The sequence below is a fragment of the Neoarius graeffei genome, chromosome 17, assembly GCF_027579695.1.
Source record: "Neoarius graeffei isolate fNeoGra1 chromosome 17, fNeoGra1.pri, whole genome shotgun sequence".
NCBI lineage: Eukaryota > Metazoa > Chordata > Actinopteri > Siluriformes > Ariidae > Neoarius > Neoarius graeffei.
The window spans coordinates 50,426,279-50,451,450 of NC_083585.1; the positions used below are offsets into that span (position 1 = coordinate 50,426,279).

The 25,172-nt window shown below is 43.1% G+C and overlaps 1 protein-coding gene across 1 annotated transcript in view; it reads left to right on the forward strand.

Annotated features, from left to right (window-relative positions):
- b3glcta (beta 3-glucosyltransferase a) overlaps positions 1 to 25,172 on the forward strand; it is a 456,351-nt gene that overhangs the window by 409,443 nt on the left and 21,736 nt on the right. Inside the window, exons 13-14 of the mRNA XM_060943556.1 lie at positions 18,748 to 18,847; positions 20,356 to 20,475. Coding sequence (XP_060799539.1) covers positions 18,748 to 18,847; positions 20,356 to 20,475 — 220 coding nt within the window. The remainder of the gene's footprint in view (positions 1 to 18,747; positions 18,848 to 20,355; positions 20,476 to 25,172) is intronic.

The window sequence follows — 25,172 nt, forward strand, 5'->3', positions numbered from 1 at the left end:
ATTTAATTAACTATCTGCTGCATGGTGTTGCCAGATGGCAACAATTAATTTATCTACATTTTCTGATAGGCAGTACCAGAAAACCTGTGCTTTACTGTTTATTTGTTTAAAGGGGGACCTTTCTTTTGCTATAAAACATAATTGTCAGGTCACATGATCAGGAAATGCTGGTAGCACTTCCTTTTTCAACAGATACTTGACGCTGTCAAAACTGAAGTATTGTTCAGCATCATTAAGTCTTATTTTATAATTAAAACAAGTTTAGCTGTATTGAGTTGTTTTTAAAGTGGTAAACTCTAATCGTTGCCATATGGCAACAACATGCAAAAAAATTTTACTGAAGTTTATCCATTCAGCTGATTGGAATGTTGAATGCTTGTATAAAACCAGGCTTGTATCAAACTAGGACTCTATGAATACTCTAAGAATATATTTACAAAATTTTGATATTTTGAAGTTAAAAAAAAGACATTTATCCAACCCCGATTCCAAAAACGTTGGGACGCTGTGTAAAACATGAATAAATACAGAATGCAATGATTTGCAAATATGTTCCAACCTATATTCAGCTGAATACTATACAAAAACAAGATATTTGTTTGCAACACGTTCCAAAACAGTTGTGACAAGGGCATGTTTACCACTGTGTCATGAGAGGAGAAATGAATGATCACCTTTCCTTTTCCAGGCAGCATGGTGGTGTAGTGGTTAGCACTGTAGCTTCACAGCAAAAAGGTTCTGGGTTCAAGCCCAGTACCTGATGGGGGCCTTTCTGTGTTGAATTTGCATGTTCTCCCAGTGTCTGTGTGGGTTTCCTCTGGGTGCTCCGGTTTTCCCCACAGTCCAAAAACACACGGTTTGGTTAACATATGGAAGCCAGGGCCTGAAATTGGGCTGAAGTGCCCTTGAGCAAGGCACCTAACCCCCAACTACTCCCTGGGTGCTGTAGCATAGCTGCCCACTGCTCTGGGCATGTGTGTATTCTCATTGCTCACTTGTGTGTGTGTTCACTGCTTCAGATAAGTTAAATGTAGAAGTTAAATTTCACTGTGTGCCTAAGTCTGTGGTAAGCATTTGGGATCTGAGGACACGAAATGTTGAAACTTTGAACGTGAAATTCTTTCCCATTCTTTCTTGATATATGACGTTGTCAATAATTAAATGACAAGTGTTGCCAGGCAAAACAAACCTCGCCTGGCAGCACTTATTTTATACCTATATGTTGATCATGGCAATGTTTCTCAATCATCAGCTGTCAGGTTATAGTCCTATGAAAATCCATGACCTTGAGTTTGACATTTCAAAGTCATTCAAGGTCAAAGGTCATGGCAGCAACTGAAAGCCCATATGGCACTTCCTATAAATTGATAATGGTAAATATATGTCTACCATTAACCGTTTTCAAGTTACAGCCCTCTGAAAATCCATAACCTTGAGTTTGACCTTTCAAGGTCACTCAAGGTCAAAGATTATGGTGCCAAATGAAAGGCCATATGGGAGTTCCTATATGCTTATAATAGTAAACATCTGTCCATCGGCAACCATTTTTGAGTTATAATGGAAAATGTGTTATTTTGACTGAAAGGTTGACCTTTCTGGTGACCTTGACCTTTGCCTTGACCTGATTGCCCCCAAAATTTAATCAGGTAATCTGCAGACCATTTCCCACCTACCTTGAACATTTGAAGTCAGTCGGTACAACCGTCTAGATGCTAGATTGTTAACAGACAGACAAACAAACAAACAAACAGACAAACAAACTGCACTGATTACAATACCTCGCCCCGCTTACTCCATCACAGGCGAGGTAATAATGTCATACATTTAACTTTAACACGCAACCATGAGCCAGTTTTCTCACTTATTCGAGAGAGGAGCTGCTGGCCCTGAAAACAATGGGATGAGCCGGGATACGACACCCCACCCTGGCCGAGCTGAGGAGGAAACCCAGGGGCTGCAAGGCTGGAGCTAAGCTAAAGGCTAGGCTAGCGGACAACCAGCAGCACTACAAACCATCCATTCCCTCCGTTATCATGGGGAATGTGAACTCGCTGCTGAATAAAGTCGACGAGCTTTCCGCTCTGAACAACCAGCGGATTTACCGGGAGAGCAGCTTATTTATCTTTACGGATGCATGGCTAACACACCTTGTACCGGATGCTAACATGGATCTGCGGGGATTCACTGCTGTGAGAGCTGACAGAGACACTAACACATGCAGGAAAAGCGAAGGTGGGGGACTCATCATTTATGTTAACAACCACTGGTGTAACCCGGGACATATCTCCGTAAAGACAGTTTTATGTTGCCCGGACTTGGAGCTGCTAGCCATTAGCCTGTGGCCATATTATCTGCCGAGGGAGTTCAGTCACGTGATCACCATCTGTGTTTACATCCCTCCGAGGGCAGCCGCAGCCGCTGCATGTGAGAGGATTCACTCTGTCACAGCAAGACTGCAGACACAGCACCCTGAGGCATTTATCATCATTTCTGGGGACTTTAATCACGCTACTTTGGACTCTGCTTTGGCTGCTTTTTACCAGGCTGTGGATTGTCCAACAAGGAACAACAGGACAATTGACTTGCTGTATGCTAATGTGAGGGATGCATACAGAGATGCATACATTCCCTCCCCCCACGAGGGAAGTCTGACCACAACCTGGTTCTTCTACAGCCGAAGTACACCCCCCTGGTTCAAAGGCAGCCTGCAACAACTAGCTCCATCAGGAAGTGGTCCCCTGAAATGGAAGATGCCCTCAGGGACTGTTATGACACCACGGACTGGGATGTGCTGCTTAGCCCACACTGTGAGGACATAGAGGGGCTGACACACTGTCTGACAGATTACCTTAACTTCTGTGCAGACGTGGTCTCCCCTGCTAAGACTGTATGGTGTTACCCTAATAACAAGCCATGGGTAACACAAGAAGTCAAAGCTGTCCTCAACAGGAAGAAGGCCGCCTTCAAGAGCAGGGATAGGGAGGCAATGAAAGCAGCACAGCAGGAGGTAAAACGCTGCGTGAGGGAAGCTAAGGACAGCTACAGGAGAAAGGTGGAGCAGAAGCTGAAGGAGAACAGCACGAGGGAGGTCTGGGAAGGTGTAATAACCATCACAGGCCACAATACAAAGACAAGTCGTTGAGGGGACAGTGGAGAGGGCGAATGAGTTGAATGACTTTTTCAGTCGGTTCAACCAGCCCACGTCCCCCCCCTCTCCTTCACTGCAGCCATCTCTCCTTCTTCCCTCAACATACCTCCCCCCAGTCATCACAGCAGCCCTCTCCTCCCCCACGTCAACACAGACTCCTCCATGCATTACTGCAAACCAGGTCAGAGGTCAACTGAGGAAGCTTCACACCTGGAAAGCAGCAGGCCCGGACAAGGTGTGTCCCCGACTACTGAAGACCTGTGCTGTTGAACTGGGTGAACCACTCCAACGCATCTTCAACCTTAGCCTGTAGCTGGGGAGAGTGCCCACCCTCTGGAAGACATCATGTATCGTTCCAGTTCCCAAAAAGAATCGGCCCAGCGAGCTGAACGACTTCCGACCGGTGGCACTCACTTCACATCTGATGAAGACGTTGGAGCGGCTCTTCCTCAGCCTCCTCAGACCCCAGGTACAACATGCCCAGGACTGTCTGCAGTTTGCGTACCAGGCAGGTGTCAGTGTGGAAGACGCCATCCTCTACCTGCTACACCAAGCCCACTCGCATCTGGATAAGGGAAATGGCACAGTGAGGATCCTCTTCTTGGACTTCTCGAGTGCCTTCAGCACCATCCAGCCCCTATTGCTTCAGGACAAACTGAACAGGATGCGAGTGGACCCCTGCCTGGTCACCTGGATCTCCAGCTACCTCACTGACAGGCCGCAGTACGTCGGGCTGAAGGACATCACGTCTGACACTGTGATTAGCAGCACCGGAGAACCCCAGGGCATGGTGCTGGCCCCTATTCTCTTCACCCTGTACACCGCGGACTTCTGCTACAACTCGGAGCTGTGTCACATTCAGAAGTTTGCCGATGACACAGCCATCGTTGGGTGTATCAGTGATGACAGAGAGGAAGAGTATAGGAGCCTGGTGAGGGACTTTGCTGTGTGGTGCAACAGGAACCATCTGCAGCTCAACACCTCGAAGACCAAGGAGCTGGTCATTGACTTTGGGAGGTCCAGACCAAGGTCACGACCAGTTCTGATCGAGGGAGTCAAGGTAGAGGCTGTGGATTCCTACAAGTACTTCGGGCTGTGGCTGGACAGCAAGCTGCACTGGACTTGCAACACCAAACACTTGTACAGGAAGGGACAGAGCAGGCTATACTTCCTTAGGAGGCTGCGGTCCTTTAACATCTGTAGGAAACTCCTGTGGATGTTCTATCAGTCTGTGGTCACCAGTGTCCTGTTTTACACCGTGGTATGCTGGGGGGGCAGCACATCCAAGAAGGGCACATCCAGGCTGGACAAACTGATCAGGCGGGCTGGCTCTGTGGTCAGCATGAAGCTGGACTCTCTGGTGATGGTGGCAGAGAAGAGATCTATGGACAAACTATTGAACATCATGGACGATGCCAGTCACCCTCTGCACACCATCAGCAGCAACCAGAGGAGCCTGTTCAGTGACAGAATGCTCCTTCACAAGTGCAGGATGAACAGACTCAAAAACTCCTTTGTCCCTCACACCATCAGACTGTACACTCCTCTCTGGGGGGGAGGAGGGGTAACAGGAGGACAGAGGATGGGAAGGAGCAGTAGCCTAGCCTAACAATAAGCAATACTGGACAATGTGCAATATCTCTCCTGCCACTGCCCCCTTCCTCCCCCTCCCCCTCTTCCTCCCCCTCCCCCTCTTCCTCTCTTCCCCCCCTCCCCCTCTTCCTCTCTTCCCCCCCTCCCCCTCTTCCTCTCTTCCCCCCCTCCCCCTCTTCCTCTCTTCCCCCCCTTCCTCTCTTCCCCTCTTCCCCCCCTCCCCCTCTTCCTCTCTTCCCCCCCTCCCCCTCTTCCTCTCTTCCCCCCCTCCCCCTCTTCCTCTCTTCCCCCCCTTCCTCTCTTCCCCTCTTCCCCCTTCCCCCCCTTCCTCTCTTCCCATCTATCTCATCTCATTATCTCTAGCCGCTTTATCCTGTTCTACAGGGTCGCAGGCAAGCTGGAGCCTATCCCAGCTGACTACGGGCGAAAGGCGGGGTACACCCTGGACAAGTCGCCAGGTCATCACAGGGCTGACACATAGACACAGACAACCATTCACACTCACATTCACACCTACGGTCAATTTAGAGTCGCCAGTTAACCTAACCTGCATGTCTTTGGACTGTGGGGGGAAACTGGAGCACCCGGAGGAAACCCACGCGGACATGGGGAGAACATGCAAACTCCACACAGAAAGGCCCTCGTCGGCCACGGGGCTTGAACCTGGACCTTCTTGCTGTGAGGCGACAGCGCTAACCACTACACCACCGTGCCACCCCTCTCTTCCCATATCTTCTCATCTCATCTCATTATCTCTAGCCGCTTTATCCTGTTCTACAGGGTCGCAGGCAAGCTGGAGCCTATCCCAGCTGACTATGGGCGAAAGGCGGGGTACACCCTGGACAAGTCGCCAGGTCATCACAGGGCTGACACATAGACGCAGACAACCATTCACACTCACATTCACACCTACGGTCAATTTAGAGTCACCAGTTAACCTAACCTGCATGTCTTTGGACTGTGGGGGAAACCGGAGCACCCGGAGGAAACCCACGCGGACACGGGGAGAACATGCAAACTCCACACAGAAAGGCCCTTGCCGGCCACGGGGCTCGAACCTGGACCTTCTTGCTGTGAGGCGACAGCGCTAACCACTACACCACCGTGCCGCCCCCATATCTTCTTATTTTTATATTTGTATATGTAAATACTTAATTTATTTTAATTTATCTAGAAGTTTTCTCTATGTCTTTTCTCTGTTTATCTGTAATGATGCTGCTGGAATCTTAATTTCCCTGAGGGAACCCTCCCAAAGGGATCAATAAAGTTTTATCTAATCTAATCTAATTTAATCTGCATTTATTTTTATCTGTTTATAATTGCCTTTAATGTTGTGGATTGTCCAAGAAGCAAATTGGTTATCACTTTCAATGTAGTAGCTGTGAACAGTCATCCCCTTACCTGCTTCTCTCTCTCTCTCTCTCTCTCTCTCTCTCTCTCTCAGTTAATAAGCCCCCCAACAAAAAAAACGAATAATGAATGACACTAAGTTCAAACCCCTGTCGCAGAGAACTTATCGTGACAGCTCTGTCTCTGCCAATTGCAAAGCTCCGACACTGGAGTCATCACCATCGTCATCATCATAGAAGGCCACGATACAGGGCAAAGTGCAACATACGCGGTTCTCTCTGTGTGGGGTTTTTTTTTTGGTTGGTTGGTTGGTTGGTTGGTTGGGGTTTTTTTGTAGTGTGTAAATGTGTTTTTGATTGTATGTGTATCCATGTCAGACTCTCGTTTGCCCAAGATGAATTTCTCCACTTTGGAGACAATAAAGTCTTGTCTTCTCTTCATATTCCCTCTGTGGAGTGTCATCCTGAGGGTGCATCTGTCTTGGTAGGAAGAATCCTATCTCGCAGTTGCAAGAAGCCTGATTTATCCATCATGGAGACTCCTTCCATGAGTGGCTTCACTGAGATGCGCCCTAATAATAATCCATTACAAATCCATGACTGAAAGTTCAAATGCAATTACAAAACCTTCATGCATAACAAATACAGGATCCAGAAAGACGAAACTGATTGAGAACAGGTGAATGAAATTTCTGCCCAGTCAAATGAGCAGTCTGATTACTTTAACTGTCTGAATCATTGGGTACATTTTGTGCATGTGTTCAATGTTAAATAAGCGTCTCCTTACAAAAAAAAAAAAACTTTGCCATATTAACGACTCATTTTTTTAAACCATTTTTTTCAGAGCGTCTGCTGGACACGTCTGTGCAAGACGTTACGAGAGAAACGTTAACATATTAAAACAAGCCTGTTAATAGAAAACCTGTGAACAATCAGTGTTCCTGAAATTAATCAGTGCATTAAGACCAGTTTGGTTGAATAATGAACATTATGATTGTTGACAAATCAACATTCAAATCCCGACTCGGATATATTAATGGACTCTTGTGTCATAAATGATAAATATCACTTGAAATAATGGTCCATTACAGTGAGCTATAGCGGTCAATAGGAATGTGTATGTAAACAAGGTGAAGGAGTTTCCTCAAGTCCCTGGAGAGGGTTTGCAGCCCGGAGGCTGCGCGGTTCATGAGGAACTCAGTGAGAGTGTTTCACAGGAGCAGCTTTGATATTTTTTGTGGAAGAGAGTCCTGTTTTTCCCTCTGGTGCACATTACAACAGCACATTCTGTTCTTCATCTACAGTTTCCCTTCTCACACTCTGTTACCACACACACACACACACACACACACACACACACACAGATTGTGCTCTTCATCCATCATCCTCATTCCTCGTGTATTTGTTTTCAGGGCTTCTGTTCTACATCTTTCGTCTCTTTATGTAATGCACATAGTTCATATTCCTATCAGGGAATAAAATGGTGTCCTTTTCCAGGAAACCTGGATAGTTTAAGATCTGGGGCTTTTGAAAAAAAAAAAATGGTGTGTATAATCTGTAACAGTAAAGTTTGATAAATTATGCATCACCAACGTACTGTCATTTGCTGTATTTTTTAAGCAGCAGTATTCACTTTACATAGCTTTATGAATGATTACTTTGTTGTGTAAGCTGTACGAACTCATAAATAATAATTTAAAGTATTAGAATGTTCAATTGAATGTTCATGTGTTTTGAAAAACAAGCATGTTTATGGACGCACATAATGAAAAAGGAAACCGAGAAAATTGTGTCATTATTCTTTTTATATGCTGGTACAAATAATGTGGCACCATAAAATATGACTCGATGTGAAATATGCTTGTTTATCAGCCATAAATAAGCTGAAATTTTGTCATATTATGAAAACTTTGTCTCTCTCAGACAAAATGATGTTTAATAATACTGTATACAACATATTAATACTAGACCATAGGTAACATGGTGCGTGTGGAGAATTCGAGTTTAAAGTGAAAGCTCATATTTCTTGGGTGACAGAGTAGATCAAGACGGGGGAAAAAAATTTTGTGCACACAGCCAAGGGCTGCTCTGTGTCTTAGAGAGAACAATCAAGTCGGAATGAAGGGATCATAAAAAGTAATTGCGTGTGAACTTTTATGGCTAGGCAGAGTCGAGGAGAGGGAGAGCGTGTCGGTGTTCTCATGTACTGTTCTACTTGAAACTTATAATTAACCTTGATATCAACTTAAAGGTCCTGACTGCAAAGTCATCAGAAATTTTAAAAAAATATTTTTTATCGTGCACGGCATTTTCCTATGTCTCGCGTGAACAATATCATGTTGACAAAATGTGATCATTTTGATGTCCTGAGGGTCATTTTCTCCATTTTGGGATGGTTTTCCAACCTCTTGAAGTAAACAGTATGGCTCAACAGGAAATAGCCGGACATGAGGAGCTTTAGCTAATTAGCATAATTATGGAGCTGCGTCACACCAAGATGGCAACGCGTGTAAAACATTGTGACACTGCACTCTCGACATCGGAGAGTTTTGAGTCACAGGGATGTAATTTGTGGTTGGCGTTTGTGAATAGATCTGTGAAACAAAAGACAAATATATCTTTTCTCTGTTCCTCCTTTTGTGTTATCACTTTTTTTCTCTGTAAGATCAAAACATTAGGTGTGTAACTCCATACTCACTACCGTGGAGCCAAGCCCATGCATTCTAAGGCTACGTTTACATTAGACCGTATCTGTCTCGTTTTCTTCGCGGATGCACTGTCCGTTTACATTAAACCTCCTGGAAACGCCGGGAAACGGGAATCCGCCAGGGTCCACGTATTCAATCCAGATCGTGTCAGCTCCGGTGCTGTGTAAACATTCAGAATACGCGGATACACTGTGCTGAGCTCTAGCTGGCGTCTCATTGGACAACGTCACTGTGACATCCACCTTCCTGATTCGCTGGCGTTGGTCATGTGACGCGACTGCTGAAAAACAGCGTGGACTTCCGCCTTGTATCACCTTTCATTAAAGAGTATAAAAGTATGAAAATACTGCAAATACTGATGCAAATGCTGCCCATTGTGTAGTTATGATTGTCTTTATGCTTGCCATCCTTCCACTTGCAAGTAGTAAGTGATATGCGCTGGGATCACACACACACAGCGGCTCAGTCCCGAATCACAGCTTGTTCACTTCACTCGCGTGCTCTGTGAGCTGCGCAAGGCCGGAGTGCGCACCCTCCAGAGGACACTCGCTGTTCAGGGCGGAGTGATTTGGAGCGCAGGATGCCTGCGGAGCCGAGCGTATCCATGTATTGGTATTGCTGTGTGCACGCAAATCGTGTATTGGTGTTGCTGTGTGCACACTAATCGTTTTAAAAACGTTAATCTGATGATCCGCTGATACGGTCTAATGTAAACATGGGCTAAGGCTAAGATAGCTAAGCACTAGCTAGAATGATTTAGTTATCTGTCCAGGAAAATGCCATGTCACGTCATATAACCTTGGTCTACCTTGTAGTTGCACACACTAGGCAGGATTTCCTTTTCTTTTCCGCTGCCTTTGAGCTGGAGGGAGAGCCGAGTCTGCCATGTTTGCCCATGCTGACTTGTTTTGGTTGAAAGTAGCTTAAACATGCCCCACGGTGGTCATGTGATATTGCTGGGTTTCGGTCATGCGACTTTTCTTAGCGCTTTTACCTGAAGTAAAATAGCTGGAGGTCTAAACGGCTGCCGTAATGCAAACAACTAGCGATAACTTATCAGAGTACGCTCGTAATCTAGAAGCCGCTGCTGGCTTTAGATATATTCAGAAGATTGCTATGTGCAATGGAATCGACCCCTACAGTCTGGGAAAGAAGGATTTGTCGTACGATCTCGAAAACTACCCTTCAGTCGAGTTCCCCGACATCTCCAACTATCTGGTGTTGTAGACGTCCTTCTACACTGCAAAACAGATGAAAGCGTGGAAGAGTATGGAGGCTTACAACTTTTTTTGTATGTGGCTGGGTAAAGGACCTCGGTATCAAGTCGCTGCCAAATGAATTCTGTATTGTTTTTGCCTGTGTCAGTATGTTTGTTTGTTTTTTAAGCTTTTCATTCACGTCTTTACAACGAAGCGCTGCAAGTTGAAGTGAAAACAAACAACAGTTGGCTTGATTCTCACTTGTGTTGGCTCTTATCTCTCAGGTAAATCATTCACAAAGATCATCAGAAACCCCTTTAAAGACCTGGATCTTAGTTAAACAAGACGGAAAAGTGATCACGGCGCATTGTAACTGTACGGCTGGGGAAGAATTTTGTCGCGACCTTCATGCATATGGACTTTGTGAAGAGTAAACACAGAAACAGCTGGGGACTTTAGTGCTTCGTGACCAAAAAAAAGTACCATAAAATAACGACACATAGCAAGAAAAGTACTTGGAAAACACGAAGGACGTAGCTGAGAGGGAAATACAAACCTTTCACCAAGTGATCACTGCAAACTCGAGCATGCTTTGACTCGGCTCCTTTCGATTCCAGTGAGAGGTTCAAAAGCCACCTTTCTCGACGTCTTTTTGTGAAATCCTGTGTTCATTTACCCTTTTGTTTATTAGTTCACGGGGAACCCTGAAGAAACTTTTATCAGTTTCATGGTTTGATTGATTCGAACAACCTAAAACAATGCAAGGATAAGGCATTTTTCATGCGAGCAATGAACCTTCTCCATACAAACGCTTTGTCAACTGAGCTTTGGTAGACCACCAGCGAAAGTTTTGAATAACTAATGAGGCGGATGTGACATCACATGAAACCCAGCAATCTCTGGCTTTTATCTCGGCAAAACATTTATGCAAAGGATACATGATGTGTGCAGGAGCAAAACATCTCAAAACTCTAACAGCAGTAGAAATAGAACATTTTGCCCAGAATTCAACTTTGCAGTCAGAATCTTTAAATGTGTCCATATGTGTGTTTTCACAGTCCTAAAATCCTTCAAGTTGATAAAAAAGAACTCACTTAAACAAATGAGACAATTAAACAAATATTGTACTTCACCATTCATTTATTGAGGAAAGTGATCCAATATTACATATTTGTGAGAGGCAAAAGTATGTGAGCCTTTTGTTTTCAGGCCCCCTCATGCAGGAATAATGACAACTAAGCGTTTCTGGTAACTGTTGATGAGTCCCGCATGTTGGCTTGGAGGAATTTTAGCTCATTCCTCTGTACAGAACAGATTCCACTCTCAGATGTTGGTGGCTTTCTCACATGAACTGCTTATGCAACATTTCTATTGGATTAAGGTCAGGACTATGACTTGGTCATTCCAAAACATTAACTTTTTTATTCTTTAAACATTCTTTGGTAGAACGACTTGTGTGTTTAATGTCTTTGTCTTGCTGCATTAACCAATATCTCTTGAGATTCAGGTCACAGACAGATGCTTTGACATTTTCTATATACAGTGGTGCTTGAAAGTTTGTGAACCCTTTAGAATTTTCTATATTTCTGCATAAATATGACCTAAAACAACATCACATTTTCACACAAGTCCTAAAAGTAGATAAAGAGAACCCAGTTAAACAAATGAGACAAAAATATTAAACCTGGTCATTTATTTATTGAGGAAAATGATCCAATATTACATATCTGTGAGTGGCAAAAGTATGTGAACCTCTAGGATTAGCAGTTAATTTGAAAGTGAAATTAGAGTCAGGCGTTTTCAATCAATGGGATGACAATCAGGTGTGAGTGGGCACCCTGTTTTATTTAAAGAACAGGGATCTATCAAAGTCTGATCTTCACAACACATGTTTGTGGACGTGTATCATGGCACGAACAAAGGAGATTTCTGAGGACCTCAGAAAAAGCATTGTTGACGCTCATCAGGCTGGAAAAGGTTACAAAACCATCTCTAAAGAGTTTGGACTCAATCAATCCACAGTCAGACAGATTGTGTACAAATGGAGGAAATTCAAGACCATTGTTACCCTCTCCAGGAGTGGTCGACCAACAAAGATCACTCCAAGAGCAAGGCGTGTAATAGTCGCCGAGGTCACAAAGGACCCCAGGGTAACTTCTAAGCAACTGAAGGCCTCTCTCACATTGGCTAATGTTAATGTTCATGAGTCCACCATCAGGAGAACACTGAACAACAATGGTGTGCATGGCAGGGTTGCAAGGAGAACGCCACTGCTCTCCAAAAAGAGCATTGCTGCTCGTCTGCAGTTTGCTAAAGATCACATTGACAAGCCAGAAGGCTATTGGAAAAATGTTTTGTGGACGGATGAGACCAAAATAGAACTTTTTGGTTGAAATGAGAAGCGATATGTTTGGAGAACAGAATACACTGCATTCCAGCATAAGAACCTTATCCCATCTGTGAAACATGGTGGTGGTAGTATCATGGTTTGGGCCTGTTTTGCTGCATCTGGGCCAGGACGGCTTGCCATCATTGATGGAACAATGAATTCTGAATTATACCAGCAAATTCTAAAGGAAAATGTCAGGACATCTGTCCATGAACTGAATCTCAAGAGAAGGTGGGTCATGCAGCAAGACAACGACCCTAAGCACACAAGTCGTTCTACCAAAGAATGGCTAAAGAAGAATAAAGTTAATGTTTTGGAATGGCCAAGTCAAAGTCCTGACCTTAATCCAATCGAAATGTTGTGGAAGGACCTGAAGCGAGCAGTTCATGTGAGGAAACCCACCAACATCCCAGAGTTGAAGCTGTTCTGTACAGAGGAATGGGCTAAAATTCCTCCAAGCCGGTGTGCAGGACTGAACAAGAGTTACTGGAAATGTTTAGTTGCAGTTATTGCTGCACAAGGGGGTCACACCAGATACTGAAAGCAAAGGTTCACATACTTTTGCCACTCACAGATATGTAATACTGGATCATTTTCCTCAAGAAATAAATGACCAAGTATAATATTTTGTTTCATTTGTTTAACTGGGTTCTCTTTATCTACTTTTAGGACTTGTGTGAAAATCTGATGATGTTTTAGGTCATATTTATGCAGAAATATAGAAAATTCTAAAGGGTTCACAAACTTTCAAGCACCACTGTGTGTGTGTGTGTGTGTGTGTACTATATATATATATATATATATATATATATATATATATATATATATATATATATAAGAAGAGTTCATTAACTCAATGTTCAGTATGGGACTGTATCCAACTATTACCAGACCAAGCAGGATCACTTCTCATAGCACCACTTTAATAGATAATATATTTACTAATATCCTGGAAAATAATACAGAGAGTGGACTATTATTAACAGACATCAATGACCACCTACCTATTTTTAATGTATATTACTGTAATTATAGCAAGAAAAAGAATACTAAAAATTATAAATATATAAGAGTGAAAACTGAAGAAACCATGATTGCACTATAAAATGACTTAATGATACAGGACTGGAATGTAGTTTATAAAGAAAAAGATGTTGATAAAGCATATGAGGAATTTTTAATAATATTCAATGAACTATATAATAAAAATAGTCCTTTAAAGAAATACAGTACTATACATAAATATACAAATAGTCCGTGGGTCACCAAGGGGCTACAAAATGCCTGCAAAAAGAAAAATATATTATACAGACAATTCTTAAAGCATCAAACTATAGAGGCAGAGGAAAAATATAAAAATAAATTAACTAATATTATGAGGATATGTAAGAAAGACTATTATAATAAATTAGTGAAGAAAAATAAAAATAATATTAAAAGTATATGGACTGTACTAAATGGTATTGTGAGAAATGGATCCAAAACTACAAATTACCCGGAGTACTACACTGAAAATGACAAGATCATAAATAATATGGAGGATGTGATGAATGGTTTTAACCAATTCTTTGTAAATGTGGGACCAGATTTAGTGGCAAAAATAAAGGAACCCGAGACAACACAATGTGGGGACATAGAAGATATGGGGGACAGAAATCCAAGTACAATTTTTCTAACTGCAACTGATGAGGAAGAAATTATCCAAATTGTAAGAAAATGTAAAAACAAAACCTCTGCAGACTGGAATGATATAGACATGTTAACAGTAAAGACAGTTATTGAGGGAATTGTGAAACCACTCACCTACATCTGCAATTTATCTTTTCAATTAGATACATTTCCAGACAAAATGAAAATTGCAAAAGTGATGCCATTGTTTAAAACCGGAGATAGACACCATTTCACAAACTACAGGCCTGTTTCTTTACTCCCCCAGTTCTCCAAAATACTCGAAAAACTTTTTTCAGATAGACTGGACAAATTCATTGAAAAACACAACCTCCTTACAGACAGTCAATATGGATTCAGAACGGACAGATCAACATCGATGGCACTAATGGAACTAATAGAGGAAATCACAAAATGTATAGACAATAAAGAAATAGTAATTGGAGTATTTGTGGACCTAAAAAAAGCATTCGATACCATTGATCGTAGTATATTATTAAGTAAACTAGAAAAGTGTGGTGTTAGGGGAGTTGGGTGGAGCTGGCTGTCGAGCTATCTAAGAAACAGGCAACAGTTTGTGCAGATAGGTGACCATAAATCTGATTTCATGAACATTACATGCGGGGTACCACAGGGGTCAATATTAGGTCCGAAATTATTCATATTATATATTAATGACATATGTAGAATTTCGCAAGTACTGAAATTTGTTTTGTTTGCAGATGACACCAATATTTTTTGTTCCGGTGAGAATTTGCAGCAGACTTTAGAGACAATCACAACTGAAATAAATAAACTAAAACTATGGTTTGACAAAAATAAATTATCATTAAATCTAAGCAAAACAAAGATCATGTTGTTTGAGAGACACAAAATGGATTGTAATGTAGAATTGATAATAGACAATACTAAGATAGAAATGGTACAGGAAATTAAATTTCTTGGTGTGATTTTGGATCAGAAAGTCTGCTGGAAACCTCATGTAGGATACGTATGAGCAAAACTGGCAAAGTGCTCGGCAATTCTGTGGAAAACAAAACATATTCTTGATTGCAAATCTTTGCATACTTTTATATTACGCGTTATTTTTGCCATATCTGACTTACTGTGTCGAAGTCTGGGGAAACACCTACAAAACCACTCTGCAGCCGATATGTACAATACAGAAAAGAGCAATAAGGACAATAAACAAAACAGGATACAGAGATCACACAAACTCACTATTCATAAAATCACACATGTTGAAATTTATGGATCTGGTCAAATTCAGAACAGCACAAATAATGTATAAAGCGAGAAATAATCTATTGCCAAAAAATATACAAGGAATGTTTAGTGAGAGAGAGGGGGGATATAATCTAAGGGGAGACCTAAATTTTAAAAAACCAAAGGTTCGAACAAATATGAAAAACATGTGTGTATCGAGCTGTGGGGTGACTTTATGGAACAGACTGGAGACAGAAATAAAACAAAGTGCAAATATAAATCTGTTTAAAAAAAGGTACAAAAATATTTTTAAACAAGTATATAGAAGAGGAAGTATGTCAACGGATGAAGGACAAATAGAATAGGGTTGATTGTTATATTAGAACTAATTTAGTATATGGTGTATATGGTATATATTTATTTATGGGGATAGTTTATATATTCATATTTACAGGGATAGGTATGTAGTAGATATTTATTTTTGTAATTATATATTTATATAGAGCGGCACGGTGGTGTAGTGGTTAGCGCTGTCGCCTCACAGCAAGAAGGTCCTGGGTTCGAGCCCCGGGGCCGGCGAGGGCTTTTCTGTGTGGAGTTTGCATGTTCTCCCCGTGTCCGCATGGGTTTTCTCCGGGTGCTCCGGTTTCCCCCACAGTCCAAAGACATGCAGGTTAGGTTAACTGGTGACTCTAAATTGAGCGTAGGTGTGAATGTGAGTGTGAATGGTTGTCTGTGTCTATGTGTCAGCCCTGTGATGACCTGGCGACTTGTCCAGGGTGTACCCCGCCTTTCGCCCGTAGTCAGCTGGGATAGGCTCCAGCTTGCCTGCGACCCTGTAGAAGGATAAAGCGGCTAGAGATAATGAGATGAGAAGAGAGATATTTATATAGATATTTATGAAGTGTATATATGGTATATAGTGTATATATATATATATATTTTTTGTAATTATATATTTACATGGCGGCACGGTGGTGTAGTGGTTAGCGCTGTCGCCTCACAGCAAGAAGGTCCTGGGTTCGAGCCCCGGGGCCGGCGAGGGCCTTTCTGTGCGGAGTTTGCATGTTCTCCCCGTGTCCGCGTGGGTTTCCTCTGGGTGCTCCGGTTTCCCCCACAGTCCAAAGACATGCAGGTTAGGTTAACTGGTGACTCTAAATTGACCGTAGGTGTGAATGTGAGTGTGAATGGTTGTCTGTGTCTATGTGTCAGCCCTGTGATGACCTGGCGACTTGTCCAGGGTGTACCCCGCCTTTCGCCCATAGTCAGCTGGGATAGGCTCCAGCTTGCCTGCGACCCTGTAGAAGGATAAAGCGGCTAGAGATGATGAGATGAGATGAGATATATTTACATAGATATTTGTGAAGTGTATATATGGAATGTAGTATATATTTATTTTTGTAATTAAATATTTATATAGATATTTATGAAGTGTATATATATGGTATGTAGTATATATTTTTGTAATTATATATTTATATAGATATTCATGAAGTGTATATATGGTATATATTTTTATAGGTGTATTAATGAAGTTTGGATTTCGGGGTAGTTAAAAAAGGGTGGGAAATTAAAAAAGTATTGTACTTCTTCCCACTCCTTTTTTGAACAATGTGCGGTGTATTGTAATGTCTTAGCTCTTTATGTATTTTATTTATTAATTTTTTTGTCACTTTCTCGTTTTCTTTCTTTTGTATGTACAAATAGTCACATTTTTTTATACATGTTCGAAATAAAATAAATTCATTCATTCATATATATATATATATATATATATATATATATATATATATATATATATATATATACACACACAGTGGTGCTTGAAAGTTTGTGAACCCTTTAGAATTTTCTATATTTCTGCATAAATATGACCTAAAACATCATCAGATTTTCACACAAGTCCTAAAAGTAGATAAAGAGAACCCAGTTAAACAAATGAGACAAAAATATTAAACCTGGTCATTTATTTATTGAGGAAAATGATCCAATATTACATATCTGTGAGTGGCAAAAGTATGTGAACCTCTAGGATTAGCAGTTCATTTGAAGGTGAAATTAGAGTCAGGTGTTTTCAATCAATGGGATGACAATCAGGTGTGAGTGGGCACCCTGTTTTATTTAAAGAACAGGGATCTATCAAAGTCTGATCTTCACAACACGTTTGTGGAAGTGTATCATGGCACGAAAAAAAGGAGATTTCTGAGGACCTCAGAAAAAGCGTTGTTGATGCTCATCAGGTTGGAAAAGGTTACAAAACCATCTCTAAAGAGTTTGGACTCCATCAATCCACAGTCAGACAGATTGTGTACAAATGGAGGAAATTCAAGACCCTTGTTATCCTCCCCAGGAGTGGTCGACCAACAAAGATCACTCCAAGAGCAAGGCGTGTAATAGTCGGCAAGGTCACAAAGGACCTCAGGGCAACTTCTAAGCAACTGAAGGCCTCTCTCACATTGGCTAATGTTAATGCTCATGAGTCCACCATCAGGAGAACACTGAACAACAATAGTGTGCATGGCAGGGTTGCAAGGAGAAAGCCACTGCTCTCCAAAAAGAACATTGCTGCTCATCTGCAGTTTGCTAAAGATCACATGGACAAGCCAGAAGGCTATTGGAAAAATGTTTTGTGGACGGATGAGACCAAAATAGAACTTTTTGGTTTAAATGAGAAGTGTTCGGTTTGAAGAAAGGAAAACACTGCATTCCAGCATAAGAACCTTATCCCATCTGTGAAACATGGTGGTGGTAGTATCATGGTTTGGGCCTGTTTTGTTGCATCTGGGCCAGGACGGCTTGCCATCATTGATGGAACAGTGAATTCTGAATTATACCAGCGAATTCTAAAGGAAAATGTCAGGACATCTGTCCATGAACTGAATCTCAAGAGAAGGTGGGTCATGCAGCAAGACAACGACCCTAAGCACACAAGTCGTTCTACCAAAGAACGGTTAAAGAAGAATAAAGTTAATGTTTTGGAATGGCCAAGTCAAAGTCCTGACCGTAATCCAATCGAAATGTTGTGGAAGGACCTGAAGCAAGCAGTTCATGTGAGGAAACCCACCAACATCCCAGAGTTGAAGCTGTTCTGTACGGAGGAATGGGCTAAAATTCCTCCAAGCCGGTGTGCAGGACTGATCAACAGTTACCGGAAATGTTTAGTTGCAGTTATTGCTGCATAAGGGGGTCACACCAGATACTGAAAGCAAAGGTTCACATACTTTTGCCACTCACAGATATGCAATATTGGATCATTTTCCTCAATAAACAAATAACCAAGTATAATATTTTTTGTCTCATTTGTTTAACTGGGTTCTCTTTATCTACTTTTAGGACTTGTGTGAAAATCTGATAATGTTTTAGGTCATATTTATGCCAAAATATAGAAAATTCTAAAGGGTTCACAAACTTTCAAGCACCACTGTACATATTAAGAAATAAAACAAGTTTAAAAATGACTTCTGTTCTCCTTTACTTGTTTTCACAGGTCATTGTGGGAAAACCTTTGCCATCCTGAAGAGATACATAAGCAGTGCTGTTCCAAAAACCAACTGGTTACTCATCGTTGATGACGACACACTTATTAGGTGAGAGAAATAATTCCTTTTATATTTCTTCTCATGGTCTTCTTATATATGCTGGATGCAAGTTTTATATTCCTGTGTTTGTTGTGCTTCTATAGTAACAACTTACACAAGGACTTGTATAGTGGGCTCTCTATGGAAATTGATTAAAAATAATGTGTGTACTTGCTGATATGATGAAGTTCATGAAAGGAGTCTCCAGTGTTTGTGCTTGGTACCAACCAAAGGTAAAGTTATAGGTTTTCTGAAATGGGACAGTCTTTGAGAGAAAACCCTATAATCTGGAGATTGCAAGTTTGAATCCTGAAGTTGCCACAGCCATCCATAGCCAAGAGGCCAAGACAGCAAACCTGGCTGTGCTCTCTGGGTGGGAGGAATGGCACACTCTTTCCTCTGTCAATCACAGTGACACTCACCAATCATGGGCATCTGTGAGCTTATGGATGCAGAAGAGGGAAGATAACACTTTCCTCTGAGAGTCTTACGTTACCACCTGATGTAGCATTTTGAAAAGAAAAAAGATATTGAATGGATGATTGAAGTTTCTTAGAGGAAGCATGGGACACCCTTCACCCTCCCTAGTTGGCAGTTGTCATATGGTGGATGCGAATCAGTCAATTAGATATAAAGTTGGCAGAAAATACATATAATTTTTAAAAAATCATATAAATGGATAAAATGTTCAATGTGTCATTCCTTAATAATGAATAAAAAAAAATGCTGTAATTGCTGTGGCACTTCAGGAAAATCAGCTATTTGAGAACAGGAACAGAAACGCTAATTTGCTTCGGACCTTATCACACCACCCTATCACTGATCATCTTCCTATACATCCTTAAGTGTCCTTACAAATCAAATAATTATAATTATTATATCTACATTCACTGGATATGAGCAATCGCACGCTCTGATTGGCTACTCGACGACTAGGATATCAGCTCATATACCATGAGCAGAGAAAAGAAATGGTGGAGCATGTTGCTGAACCAACTGAGGATGAAATAAAAACTCTACTCAAAAACAAACCCCCCAAAAAAATAAAAAAAAAAGCAACAAAATATAGAATAAAAGTATTTGATAGTAAGAAGATATCTTTTTTTTTTCAAGAATTATTATTATCGCATTTTTCACAAATTGCTACTGTCATTTCGCTGGTTTGTTTTCATTCTAAATGGAAATGATTTTGTCGGACGTTTTGTACAAAGTTTTATTTCAGAATTTGTAAAAAATAAAAATGCTCTGTTTCTCAAAATCCAGTGAATGTGGATAAAATAAAACAGTTATTCCACTCAATTTTGTCATACATGGCTTATAGCTGACTCGATGCTATGCACCTTATCAGCTATCAGCTCATGTACGACTCGATTTCATGGAATAACTGTTAATTATTCTACACTAAAAGCTTAAAGAACTGTAAGAGCAGGAAATACAGTATAAAAGCTGCCCACGCAAATGTCACAATTTTTAAAATGGTGTAATAGTGTGTGTGTGTGTGTGTTTTGTTCCCTAAGCTTGCCCAGGCTACAAGCGCTGCTTAGTTGTTATGATCCCACAGAGCCAGTGTTCCTCGGGGAGCGCTATGGTTACGGGCTTAGCCAAGGAGGATACAGTTATATCACAGGAGGAGGAGGGTGAGTGATCAAGAACTTTTCTCTCATGTACTAGAGATAAAATTCAGATCAGAACACCCAAGTGTTCCACCAAAAGGTGCTGATAATATACACACACATTTCACACATGAGCTTCTCTGGACCCAAGGCTGTTTGCACTGAGAGAGTTGAGTCTGTTTAATCATATGTGAAAGTTCTATTGAAACCGGGTGCGAACAAGACGGGGGGGGAGGGAGCGATCAGTTTCACAGAGCAGTCTGGAGTTCTATTCAGGGTGTTGCAACTGAACCATGTGTGAATGTGATCCTCTCCCAGGGCTTGGTGTAGAATAACATCAGTAAGGTGTTACACTGCTTCTTCATTGAAGTACCACAATGCAAGTAAAGGAATTTTGGGCTCTGTGAAGGAAAAAGGAAAGATACACGGGCTGCTATGTATTCCTCTTCTTCTTTCGGCTGCTTCTGTTAGGGGTCGCCACAGTGGATCTGTTCCGCGTATTTGATTTGGCAGAGGTTTTTACACCGGATGCCCTTTCTGATGCAACCCTCCCCAGTCTAGCCAGGCTTGGGACCAGCACCAAGTATGCGCTGGTTTGTGCAACAACAGTGGCTCGGTATTTTACCTAATCTGTATGTCTTTTGAACTGTGGGAGGAAACTGGAGCACCCGGAGGAAACCCATGCAGACATAGGGAGAACATGCAAACTCCACACAGTTGGCCATGAGCTTCGAACCCGGAGCCTTCTTGTTGTGAGGTGATAGTGCTAACCACTGCACCACCGTGCCAGCTGTATGAATTCACGTTGTGTACTAACTATAGTTAAGTACCTACTACCTGACCATAACTCGAGAATGTTCTGAGAGTATGCGAGCAAATAGGAAGGACACAATTCCGATGTACTCCATCGCCATCTTACCTGTTCAGTGACCCAGTACATACAGTATATCATCGGCATCGCAGTCTCAGAAGACCATGGATTTCTTGTGCCTGGAGTTAGGTTTTTGCGCAGCGTCTGCTGTGGCTGAGAAGACCAATCCGTGAAAGGCAGACTCGGCCGCAGATGTCACATGCGTAGATCTGTTCCGTTGATGTTGGTGGTGTCCTGTTGTTGCTTCCTCCTTGTCCTCTTTGCTTCCTGGTGACGAGCCAGGGTGGTTTCATATTCTAGCAGCCTGCTGCGGAGTGCCTGTTGCCACTGAAGGCGGTCCTGAGCTGCATTTTCCCAAATGACAGGGCTGATGTTGAAGCATTTGAGGTCTTACTTACAGACGTCCTTGTAGCGAAGCTGGGGGCGACCAGTTTGTCTCTTGCCAGATGACAGTTCCGCATAGAGGATGTCCTTCGGGATTCGTCCATCGTCCATCTGCTGGACATGGCCCAGTCAGCGGTGACGTTGCTGCCTCAGAAGAGAGTACATGCTGGGAAGCTGCACTCTCTCCAGGACTGCTGTGTTGGTGATCATATCTCTCCAGATGATACCCAGTATACGCCTCAGGCAGCAAAGGTGAAAGCTGTTTAGCCGCTGCTCTTGGTATGAGTATGGTGTCCAGGTTTCACTACCATACAGGAGTGTGCTGATGACACAGGCTTTGTACACCTGCACTCGTGTATGGACAGTGAGTTTTCCATTGTCCCATACTCTCTCTGTGAGTTTCCCAAAGGTAGAGGCAGCTTTTCTGATGTGGCCGCTGAGTTCAGCATCGAGTGACAGGTTGTCGGTAATGGTGGACCTGAGGTAGGTGAAGGTGTTCACGGCTTCCAGAGTGTAGTTTTTGATGGTGATAAAGGGAGGTTTTACAGTGCCTTGTCCCATTGTCTTCGTTTTAGTCAGGCTGATGGTCAGGCTGAAGTCCTTACAGGCTTGGGTGAACCGGTCCATGAGAGTTTGCAAGTGCTCCTGGGAGTGTGCTACCACTGCTGCATCATTAGCAAACAGCATGTCCTGGATGACGAGTGGCCTAACCTTTGTTTTGGCTTTCAGACGGGCAGGGTTGAATAAGTTACCATCTGTTCTTGTGTGGAGGTAGACTCCCTCAGTTGATAATAGGGTGACGATGGTGGCATCCCGCATGTCCTGTAGTACAGCACCTTCACTCTAGCACAGACAGAAGAGTTTGTGGAGTTTGTCGAGTAGAGGAGACTTCCCACATTTTATGACTTCAGCTGTTATCCCATCACTGCCTGGTGCTTTACTGCAGGTTAGGCTGTCGATTGCTTTGCTTAGTTCCTCAGTTGTTGGCTCCATATCAAGCTCTTCCATTACAGGTTGACGCTCTGCATGACAGAGGGCAGCATCAGAGAAAGTGTTATCACTGGCATAGAGCTCAGAGTAGTGCTCTACCCAGCGGTCCAGTTGTTTAGAGCAGTCAGTGATGATTTCTTCCGAGGCTGATTTCAGAGGAGCAACTGCATAACGTGAGGGTCCAAGTGCCTTTTTGATGCCGTCGTACATGCCTTTGATGTTACCGGAATCAGCAGCTGATTGGATGTTGCTGCAAAGCTGTAGCTAATAGCTGTTGGTGCAGCATCATGAGGTTTGCTGGAGTTCCTCCTAGCTGTCCTGAGGGCATGCAGGGTCTTATCAGTCAGTGTGCGTTTATAGTTGGTATGAGCAATACGCTTTTCTTCCAGGATCAGTGCCAAAACAGATGCATTGGCTTCGAACCAGTCATTGGACCTTCTCAACCTTTTGCCAAAGACCATCAGGGCCATGCTGTGGATGGTGTCCTTTAAGCCATCCCAGTACTGCTGGGCAGAGCAGCGTTTGGGTAGGTGGGGGAGGGATTCCTCTAGAGCACAGAGGAAGGCAGCAGCTTTGCTTGGAACAGCTGTTTTGCTGCTGTCAACACGAGAAGGTCCTTTTGGTTTGGCTCTGTAGATGTTTTTCATCGCCAGTTTAACTCTACAGCAAAGGGAGTGGTCTGAGTCACAGTCAGCACTGTGAAAACTACGGGTTTGGAGGACGCTTCTGAGGTCAGCGCGTCGTGTTATGATCAGGTCCAGCTGGTGCCAGTGACCAGATCGTGGGTGTCTCCAAGAGACTTTGTGCCGGGGTATAGACTGAAAGTAGGAGTTGGTAATGCAAAGACTGTAGTATGTGCAGAGCTCGAGGAGATGCTGCCCATTCTCATTCTTTTTCCCAATGCCGTGGTAACCCAAGCAAGATGGCCAGGAGCCATGGTCTGCGCCAACTCTAGCATTGAAGTCACCAAGCAGGTACAGCTGTTCCTTCTTCGGGATATTTTTGATAGCTGCCTCAAGCTCATCATAGAACTTGTCCTTTATTTCTTGGGAGGAGCTGAGTGTTGGTGCATACATAGTCACCAAGTGGACAGGTCCCCTGGTTGTGTTCAGGCAGAGGGTTAAGATTCTCTCTGAGCCACCTGTGGGTGGTACTATTGCTCCCAGCAGAATGTTCTTGACTGCAAAGCCAACTCCATATTCCCTGGGTTCACCAGGGGGCTTCCCCTGCCAGAAAAAGGTGTAGTCTCTTTCTCTCAATGAGCCTGATGAGAGGAGTCAGGTTTCCTGAAGGGTTGAGATGTCTATTTGATGCTTCAGGAGTTTGTTGTTGATGACTACAGTCTTGCGGGCATCACTTATGTCTAGCAGGTTGTCAGTTAGTCCGTGCATCATGGTCCTGATGTTCCAGCATCTCAGACGTAATGCTGGAGTCTTTTTAATTGTTTTGTTTGGTGCACAGTTTTACAGCCCACTTGTCAGGATGAATCCCTTAGCTTCATGCACCCAATGAAGCAGGTAGGCTGTGGCGGGACAGCACCTACTTCGCTGGGGGCTGCCCAGCTTGAGGCGGGCAGTAGCTGTCCAGTGAGGTGAATTATCTCTCCCACTGTCAGAGGCAGCCCCTGGCACCCATCTCTACGCCAAACGAGAAAGGGCTTAAAACCAGTAGCTGCTGACCTCCTGTGTTGTGCCTTCACTGCAAAGTGAAGCTGGAGTTTCCTCTCCAGGGCACAAGAAGCCTGGGCAAGATTTATGGAAACCCTGTGTTGCCCAGGCAACAGGGATCCCCTCTCTGCCTCGCTGGCATGATCCAAAGGAATGGTGAACCAATACATTTGGTGTCAGTTTGGCTGCAGGAGTTGCCAGGACAGTGCTTCGCACACTGAGCTGCCTAACGGAGTCCAAGCCGGGTTTTCTGTCAGGGTTTGCTCCCTTAGCCTTATTCCATTCCAGAGGATGCCCACAAGGCAGTGGGGTACTATTTAACCCATAGGTGGGGCAGTGGTTGGCAGACGCCAGGGCGTGTCCACAAACCAGTGGGCCTGCACGTCGTGCCTCTGGGGCCCACTGCTGCTCTGAGATCCCCTACATTTTAGCATGAGTCCACGAGGTCTCAGTAACCGTGTGTGGCCACGAGGAGGCACTGCAGGAGTCTTGGTGGCGGAGAGGCTGTGTACCCGTACCAGCAGGAGGAGACTTAGGCACTCATCTCCTTTCACCCCCCGAAGGAGGCTAGCTGGCGGCACTAGCTGTAAGCAGACAGAAGTAAGCAGGAGCAGCACGCAACATACAGCATGCAACATGCACTACCTACAAGCACTTCTACCACAATACTAACGCACTGATGCATCACACACACCCTGTGTGCAAGCGCACACATACACACTGTACATATATACAGTATCCGGTTATCACACACGCTCTGATTGGCTACTCTACTACTAGGATATCAGCTCATATTACTGGGTTTCGTG